Source organism: Pinus tabuliformis, chromosome 7 (assembly GCF_031772625.1).
Source record: "Pinus tabuliformis cultivar Carrire ecotype Pingquan chromosome 7, CPIR1, whole genome shotgun sequence".
Lineage (NCBI taxonomy): Eukaryota > Viridiplantae > Streptophyta > Pinopsida > Pinales > Pinaceae > Pinus > Pinus tabuliformis.
Window position 1 is genome coordinate 1152759150 of NC_142293.1, and position 9876 is coordinate 1152769025.

Sequence of the window (9876 nt, forward strand, 5' to 3'; positions counted from 1 at the left end):
CAACCACGTCTTAACCTGCTGTGCTAGCTCATTTACTTATTTATAATGACAAATCTCAGCTCATAGTTTCACTTAAAAATAAGTGATCGTTAAACTATATATAATGTACTAAACTGCTCTTCATCATTAATGACATCCGCCATTCCAAAAGTGGGAATGCACAGATCAGTTATATGTTGTTTATACAGATAATCTGAAAGTGGTATATGGGATAAGCCACTGGTAAGTGCAATTCAAATTTAGTAAGTTATCTGCTTCTAGATTTTATCTTCCAGTAATGAAAATCCAATTTGAAAGTAAATAACTGTAAATATTAGTGGAAGCTTTAGAGCCAACGATACACTTGATTCGATGGAATTCTAACTTTGAAGAAGCTCCACTTGGATATGACATACACAAGTTAAGAGAGCGAGTCTCCATCTATCAATGGACTATTTAACTTTGTCCAGAGGAGATGAATGGCTATAAAGGGTTCTAAATTGCCAATTTAACTGCAGACTATATGAGCCACTAGAAGGATGAAAAATACATAACTAAGTCCCCAATCACCAGTTTAAATGCTTCAATGGCTGCTTCTGCTGCTGCCTGCATATACATTCACCAATATCACGTCATTAGAATCGTAGAATAGAATGGCTGCTTCTGCTGCTACCAAAAAAATAAATTTACATGCTATCATTACGCAATAAGTTATGCATTTTATCTGTGGAGGATTGGCAGTTAAGGTTATACACTATTTCAGTACTTGTAGATACTGATGAATTGTCTAAATTAACAGTGGGTGCAGTACCCTAGACATAAGGGTTAAGAGTAAAGAGGAACTCACATGGGCATGGATCATGTACATGCATCTGTAGGTATCACCGGATATATGAGCAGTGAGAACGTGAACGTTGTGCTTCTCTAGAGTATAAAATATTGTAGCGAGCTGTCCTGGCCTACGTGCACTGCATATTCCAATCTGAGCATTCTCACCACAAACGCTGAGCACAACATTTGGGGATGACCAGGTTTGTAAAGTATGATCAATCGAAGTTGATATTGAATGAGAAGCTCGTCTCCAGCTGTCCACAACTGGCTCCATGGAGTCCTGCAGTTCGAATGATCTGAATTCCTTCGTGGCAGCAGATTGAGTCTTTTCTAGTCTCTGATTCTGTAGCGCTTGCAGTGACTTCTGGAGAGATTTGATATAGCCAATAGCCTCATCTACTATGGTGGATTTGTCTGTCTGTTGCCAAAATTCATTAGAGTTATTGAGGTCAGTGAAGATCACACGCCAGCCAATTATAAGGGAATTGCTAATGGAGAGACAGGCACATGAAGAGATTGGCATGAAATACAAACTAGCCCAATAGTGCTAATTGACAGCCTAACTGCACCATGGGAAGAAATAATCTGTTAGGATAATCAATAATTGGGCCTTGTACTGAGAAGGATTAGTCTACTGTTCTAGCATGAGAATATCTAACATTAATTTCATAGAATCATAAGCTTCAAACTTCATAAAAGCATGTAAAACATTTTTCCATACGCATAGTAATATTTTTTATATATATTTTTAAAAGAAAACCATGGTTGATAAAAACTAACAATTTAGAGATATATGCAACAACAGAAATCACATATATCATAAACGCATAGTTCAGCCTGGACCAAGATGTCTAGACATTCATAGTTCAGTCTACTACCCAGATATCTAGACAACCACAAGGACGGGAGCTGGAGTCCTGAACTTGACTATCCTTCCAGCCCTATTATTACCTTCCATGGTGGTAGCTGTACACTTGAAACCTGACGATGGGATGGAAAACCGCCATCTTAACCACTCAGAACTAAGATAGTAGTATTTTAACGGTAAGGATTATGGAACCTCAAAAGGGGAGTTTCTAACTATAAAAACGTGTTAAGGATACTTAAACAAATCTTTGAAAACATTATCAAGAATTCTTCGAAGAGATAAATTGACTAGTGAATATTTTATATACTAAAGAATCCAATATATCTAATTTCAGGAAGGACTGGTTTCGAGCTGTAGTTGTTACAGACCATGTAGTAATTCGTAGGTACCTTAGGGGGCAAGTGCGGCAACAAAGAGTGGAGAGTGGAGAACATGGTCCTCATCTTTTTACGCCTCTCACGCTCTGTCCAGATATGAGTGTCGTGATCGGAGGACATATTGATTCGGACCAGACATCTCTTTTTGGAGGAGACAGAAGCATCGTTGGCGCCCTTTGAAGTTGACTGGTTTGTATTATCATGAGTTCCTCTCCTTCCACCAATCGTGGTAGTGGTATTGGTGTTGGTGTTGTTTGGGGAGACACTGCAGGGACTGTTGGAGGCAGAGACTTTTCTGGTGGGGGGTGAATTAAAAGAGGACATGATGTCTGCATCAACACCGCAGGATTCCGAAGGAAGAGGCCATGAGTACTGTTCAGTACCACTACCTGCATGCAGCTCATGCGTTTGGGCAGCATGAAAATCGACCTTATCAGTATCATCATCATCGGGGAAAAATTCCCAGACCTCGCAGGAGAGGCGATCGGATGGAGCAGGCAGTAACTGATCATCATCTGCCATGCCTAGTACACCTCTGCTGCAGCGGATGTGTTTAATATGAAATTAAAAAGAAAAACCTCGATGAGACTCGATCGTGAGACGGGCAAATAAAGATATTATGCTGCGATTGTGCAATGAGAATGATAGGGTCGATCAATGTCCGAGATAATGGAGGGTGTGAAAACAAACTAAAGCGATGCCTTCAGACAAGAAAAACAAAGATAATGATGAAGTTTTGGAGGAATATGAGGTGGGGGAAAGGATTTTGTTGCGCCACCGAATAAAAGCAGCACGCATGACTGCAAGATTTGCACGTTGTCAGACGGGGCGGGCCCGGAGGCGCATATCAACAAACAAAACAGTAGTTTGCAATCATGGGTTTCCTTTATTTTCCTCTTACTTTTCGTGCGTAATGCGAACGGAATATTAATTTAGGGCAGAAGATGAAAACCTCCCAAGCAAGCAAGCGAGAGAGAAAGAACACCTGCACTGAGAAATATTTTTAGCCAAATTAATCTTTGTGGGTCCAAACTGGACAAAGGCGTAAGCGTTAGAAAAGGCGAGGCTCAGGGATGGGGATACTTCTCTCCGCTCACCATTCAACCTTGCGTTTGAAGAGATATTTCTGAACTGATTTTTCTGTGGAAAATAAAAATTGAATCTGTCCTTTTATCAACTAGGGCCATGGATAATATTGGCCTAGGCTATGATTTCACTGAATTTAGTTGGAATTTGACAATTTTTTATGGTGAAAATGAATTGGGAACCCACTCTCAGAACACCCAAAATTGTGAAGCTGGATGCCGGTAACCTAATTTCCAAACTTTCCACCAAATTTAGTCTAAATTATACCAATTTTTTCAGAGATTATAAATATTTGGTAGAATTAATTGTTCAACACGGCGGACTGAAGGGAGATTCCCTACAATTTCCTGCAACAGATCACAAGATAGGAGAGAACGCGCTTTGCTTCGTCCATGCGTGCGTATCTAATATCGCCACATCACAATGAATCTCTTCTTTCTTCCCTGTTTCCATGCCACCTCAACATTGCCATCCTCCCAACCAAAAAAAAAGTTTCAGATGATCGTGTTTATACCGGCGGGCATACAACAAAGGTAGCTACAGGTTGACCTCTTTTCTACTTTGTCTTCATTACCCTGCAAAATCCCAAAAACCGAATGCCTCCTTCTACTTGATAACGGTCCAAGATTGGCACAAAACGCGTCCGCAAATCCAAAAATCCAGACGCGCATGAGAATAATTTTATTGTCATTACCTATGCAAACTCCCGGTCTCTACTCCAGAGTCAACTATTTACCCATAGACATAGCTCTGCATCTAGATGCAAATGATAGATGCCCGGTTTATTTGCAGAGGAGTGTGCGACTGGCTTTCTACCTTTTTTTTTTCAATCAGAAAAAAAGAGTTGTCATACTTCTAATTGTTTTACTCACTCTTATTAGGAAAGGAAGAACAACATCACATTACCGGAAGCAAGAGAAGCAAAATTTCAAAAGTTCTAAGATGTGCATATTTATGATGTTTGAAACATTATCACTGTTTATTTCTTCATTAAGAAGAAGTATGTTCTATGTTAAAATGTAGTTGAATTTCTACATAATGGATTTAATTAAAAAATAATAAACAAAATTTGCAAAGTAGAAAAGAAAAAGAAATTTGAGAGAGAATGAAATGAGTTTTATTCAACACACAAAAATAAATAGAGAATAAAAATTACATTATATATATATAATGGTTGAAATAATGTGTCATAATAGTGAATCTAAAAAGATGTGGACATGACACTAGTCTTACATAATTGACTATGCAATATCACTTAACTGTCTCATGCAGGTGGAGATAAGTAAAACTCATGGATGCACTTGTGCAGTGCCCTCTTGGTGATAATAACAAAGTTTCCATGGATGACTCCACTCCACTAGTCTCAGTGAAGAAAAACTAAGTGTATGTAATATCTTTAATACCCACCTTGAAGCCCACCTTGAAGGACTACTACAGAAAACACAATGAGTGGCTCCTGGCAAGAAGCCATGTAATGTACCCATTTCATAATTCATCTAAGTAACATCACATGGGAATAACACTGCTCCCCTCTGCCCCCCCCCCCCCCCCAAAAAAAAAAAAAAAAAAAAAAACTTTGTTGGAAGAGAAATACAACTACTACGAAGTTGTGTCCTTCACCTGAAGGTGGTCTTGCAAAAAGTGAAACTTCTGCTAAGTGAAAGTCTTTGTGAAAATGACATCAGTATGTTCAGAAGTGGGACAATATAATAGGTCAATGACTCCATCATGTATCAATCCTCAAATGTAATACATGATGACCTCAGTTTGTTTTTTCAGTGTAGCAACACTAGATCTCTACAAAAATGTAGTGTGCTTTGACTGTTACAGTAGAAGAAATTTGGATGATGAAAGAGGATACCAAGCTCAGTGAGGAAGTTTTTCTATCGAACAAGTGTCTCAAAGGAGGTTTTCAATTGAGGGTTTTTTTTTTTTTTTTTCTTTCTTTTCTTGCTCTTGATCAAATTCACTATCTTTCTTGTTGAATTAGTAAATTTAACCCTCGAGAGGGCTTCTTGTAGAATTTAAACGAATGACCATTTACCAAAAGTGGAATCTACTCTTCATCTATTTTTCTGATATGGATTTAACCATTATCATAGCATTTTTCAACTAGATAAGGTCCCAACCATCTGGTCATGAGCTTCCTTCAAAGTTTTTAAAACTAAAGTCATACAAGAAGGCCCAATCTCCCTCCTAGAAGGCTCTAATATTGATATGCTTTTCATGCCATATTTTTCTTTGTAGCTAAACTACTTTGGTATGAAATAGGGCTTGCATCATGCATTCATCAAATGCATTTAATTTCTTCAATTTCTTCCTATGCTTTGGTGAGATCCATGTCAAGTGAGGCTGTCATCCTTAGTGTGTTGTACTCAAACTCAATAGGTAACAATACTTTCTTTCCATATATTAGCTCAAAGGGTGTGAATCTAGTAGTGGTCTTCTAAGTGGTGTTGTAGGCCTAAGTGGCCTCAATAAGTATTTTTGCCCAATCCTTTTTGTTGTTGTTGATCACCTTGGTCAGTGTGCTTTCCAATGCTCTGTTAGTCACCTCTACTTGCTCATTTTCCTAAGGGTGATATGGAGTAGAATTTCAGTGTTGGATATGATGTTACTTCATGATCACTCAATCAAATTAGAGGTGAATTGGGAGATTTTGTCTGTCACTAATTCTCTTGGGAATCTAGACTTTAAAAAGATGTTTTCCCTCAAGAACTCAACTACCTTTTGCTCAATTGTTGCTTTTACTTCTTTCACCTCAACCCACTTAGTCAGGGATTTCACACACATGATGACGTATCTCTTTTGTCTAGATGGAGGATCAATAGGACCAATGAAGTCCATGCCCCACTTCTCAAATGGCTCAAAAGTCACTTGAGGCTATAAAATAATTACATACCTCTGATTGGGTTTCCCCATCCTCTAGAATTCATCAAAATGTGTTATGTATCTCTAGGAATCATTGTGAATGGTTGGCCAATAATATCCTACTTCTAGGATCTTGTAGGAAATCCTCTAAGCAAAAAAATGGCCCCTAGAGGATCCATCATGAAATGTTGAGAGGATGTCAAAGACCTCATCTTCCCTCACATGTCTTCTCAAGATCTGGTTAGGATCTAGCTTGAAGAGGTTACCCCCAATCCAAGTGTAAGAGGTACTCTTTCTGACAATTTTTCTTTTTTCCTTTGAGGATAAGTGAGGAAAAAATTGGCCAAGTAAGAAATTGGCTATGTCAACAAACCATGGAGACTAGAGTGACATGGAAAAATGATGGTTGTCAAGGAGTTGGTCATCCACCATGTCGGGAATCATGATTTCCATTAGACCAAAACACACAGGTGTTAGTAAACCATCGCATCACCAGAGATAAGGATCCACAAGAGGCGGTTAGTTCATATTGCGAAACACATAGGGAGCGTTGGTTTATCCAATGTCCAACAATATCCCCCCCAACGCGAGCCGAGTGTGTATGGAACTCGTGACCTACGCTCTGATACCACTTGTTGGGAATCATGATTGCCATTAGACCAAAATCCGTAGGTGTTAGTCAACCATTGCATTGCTAGAGATAAGGATCCACGAGAGGCGATTAGTCCTTGTCATGAAACACATGAGGAGCATTGGTTTGTAGACAAGGTCAGCCTCGAAAGAAAGTCTGCAACAACATTATCTTTTCTAGGTTTATCAACAATAGTTAGATCAAATTGTTGCAGTAACAATTACCACCTAATTATGTGAATATTCACATCTAGTTTGTTCATTAAGTACTTAATTTTTGCATGATTAGTATGTACAAAGACCTGGTAGGAAATAATGTAATGCCTAAATTTGTTCAAAGAATGTACAATGGTTAAGATTTCTTTCTCAGTAACTATATAGTTAAGCTCAACTTTGGAAAGATTATTTCTAATAAAATAAATGGCATAAGGAAGTTTATCCTCAAGTTGTCCCAGTGATACCCTAACTTTTCTATCTGATGCATCTATATGGATATGGAAGGAAAATTCCAATTTGGACCTCTGAGGACAAGGGTAGTAATCAATTTATCTTTAGTTTCTTCAAATTGTTTTTGACACAAATATATCCAACAAAACTTAAAATATTTTGTTAGTAAAGAAAATGAAGGAGGAGCAATATTGCTAAAATCTTTGACGAATTTTTTGTAATATCCAACATGACCTAGAAAACTTCTAACATATTTATGTTTTTGAGTAAGAAGAATCTTTTTGATGATTTAATTTTTTTTAGGATCTACCAAGATTCCTTTTTTAGAGAGGAAATGCCCTAAATAAATTTATTCATTCATTAAAAATAGGCACATTTTATGGCTTAGGGAGAGGTTCATCTCTTTGCAACTCTGTAAATTTTTTCATAGGTTGGAGAGAGCCTCTTGGAAATCATCTCCGTAGGGTGTTAAATCATCCATGCATATTTCCAATAAATCATGCACAAGCTCAGAGAAAATACTCAACACAACCCTCTAGAAGGTAGCAGAGGCATTGCATAGAAAAAATGGAAGAACCAGATAAGAAAAGGTTCCCCATGGACGTGTGAAGATGATCTTATTCTGATCCTCAGGGTTGATCTGGATTTGACTGTACCCACTGAATCCGTCCAAAAATGAGAAGAACTTTTTACATGCAAAGACATCCAAAATTTGGTCAATAAAAGGAAAGGGAAAATGGTACTTTCTGGTGGCTTTGTTAAGTTATTTGTAATTGACACAGATTCTCCATTTGCCATTCCTTTTAGGGACATTTACTAAGGGAGACTCCCATTCACTATCTGATATTGGATAAATCAATCCTACATCCAACAATTTTTTGCAATTCATCTTTCATAATGTCTTTTAGCGTAGGGTTCATTCGCCTCTAAGGCTGATGAATATATATATATATATTTGGACCTTGGTAAGTGTGCTTTCAAATTCTCTGTTAGTCAACTCTACTTGCCTATTTTCCTAAGGGTGATACAGAGTAGAATTTCGGTGTCAGATATGATGTTACCTCATGATCACCTTAAACAAATTAGAGGTGAACTAGGAGACTTTCTTTGTCACTAATTCTCTTGGGAATCTAGACTTAAAAAAAATGTTTTCCCTCAGGAACTCAACTATCTTTTGCTCGATTGTTGCTTTTACTGCTTTCACCTCAACCCACTTATTCAAGTAGTCCGTACACACGATGATGTATCTGTTAGGGTCCCACCCTAACCCCCTTATTTATGTAATGGGATCACGTCATAGTCAAGAGTCAATAAAGCCCATATTAATAATTGTAAGTGGTTAATCCGCAATTAATGACAGAACCACAGTTAGTTGCAAATGGGCCGTAGTATTAGATAGATGGTACTAATAAAACCCACGGTATTGGTCCGTGGTATTGCATGTATGAGTCATATATAAAGGATAGAGACTCCCTGCGAGGAGCATCATGTCTTATTTTGTAATCGAGCTCTGCTCTATTGGAGGTTGCCCCCTCGAAGAGGCAAGTGAACATTACTCTCTGAATAATAAAATCATTGCTATTCTGTGTTCTGGGTATCTTTTCTTCGCATATTCTGTATTTAGGTATCCTTTTGTAGGTTAAGAGCATAACAAGTGGTATCAGAGCACTTTCCAGGGCCGGTGGGATCTCCATTTCTTAGCAATTTTTTTTTTTTTTGGCTAGAGACGTGTTCCAGCATCTTTAAACCACGGGATCTGTCGTTGAGCGCATAAACCTGTGGATTTGGGGAGGCATGCATGCAGGAAATACAAGAGGTGGTCACGTCTGTTGGACTCCCTTGTAACCCCTGTGGGCACCCCTTCGAGTAGTAGCGCATTAGACAGAATCGCGCACGGACTGTCTTCCACGTACCCTCTGGGTATATCGGAAGCCCCCTAGGCTCCCTTGAAGCCTCGCCATAGATAAACCGTCGGTCGTCTTGCGGCTACAGTACACCGAGAACAGCACTCGGAGAGATTACTTGCCCGTACGATAGGGTAGTCGGGTTGTACAGCTAAGGGTACGGTCGATCCTCCTTAGTTAGAGCCCTGAAACATTGGGCCGAGTACTACTGCCAGACCCTTATGTATATTGCGATCTGTAGCACCTGACACTCCTCAAGACCATAGTTCCCTTTTCTATCGGGGGATCACACATCCTCTCTTCCAAGTCCGCTTGTGCAAAGGGGTGCAGCAGCAACAGACATCAGTCCCGCAGTCTCGAGTTCGCAGATAAGCCATTCCGATCTATTAGATCCATCAGATCCGCAGAAGCAGTCCGTTCCGCCGCCCAGAGCTATCAGATTTGCCATTCAGATCTCTCAGATCCACCAGATCGGAGTCGTTGTGAAGGGTTCCTATACCGGGGTATAATTTTCGCAGGACTTTTGGCCGCATTGACATTTTGAGGATTTGGCGACTGCAGTATTGATAAGGAAGGAGTAAAACTCCGTTAGGAGTTTTCGGGGCGCTTATTGGTGATCTAGCCCATTAGAATCAGGACGACGAGCTGAGCACGGTGGTACCATTCACTTCTTAATGGAAATTTTTTTTAGGCGGTCCCAATTTTCAAAAAATCAGGTTGGTGTATGGTAGAAACTAGAGCTCAAGCGATGGCCAATGAAAGGATGGACAAACTTGAAGAATCAGTGCAAACCCTCCAAATTCAGCTTAGCGGACTATGTAGCATGGTTGAGAAAATAATCCCGAAGGGCAAGGAGCAAGCCCACGAGGAGGAGTATAATGGC

At 39.3% G+C, this 9876-nt stretch overlaps 1 protein-coding gene across 1 annotated transcript; it reads right to left on the minus strand.

The window, feature by feature from the left end:
* Window positions 1-238: 238 nt before the first annotated feature.
* LOC149251574 (transcription factor bHLH95-like) lies at window positions 239-2788 on the minus strand. Its single transcript, XM_089456543.1, has 3 exons — window positions 2068-2788; window positions 827-1228; window positions 239-585 (listed from the first exon to the last, which is right to left on the minus strand). Exons 1-3 carry the CDS (start codon window positions 2575-2577, stop codon window positions 511-513), a joined length of 987 nt encoding a protein of 328 aa, XP_089312669.1. The 5' UTR covers window positions 2578-2788; the 3' UTR covers window positions 239-510.
* Window positions 2789-9876: the final 7088 nt, after the last annotated feature.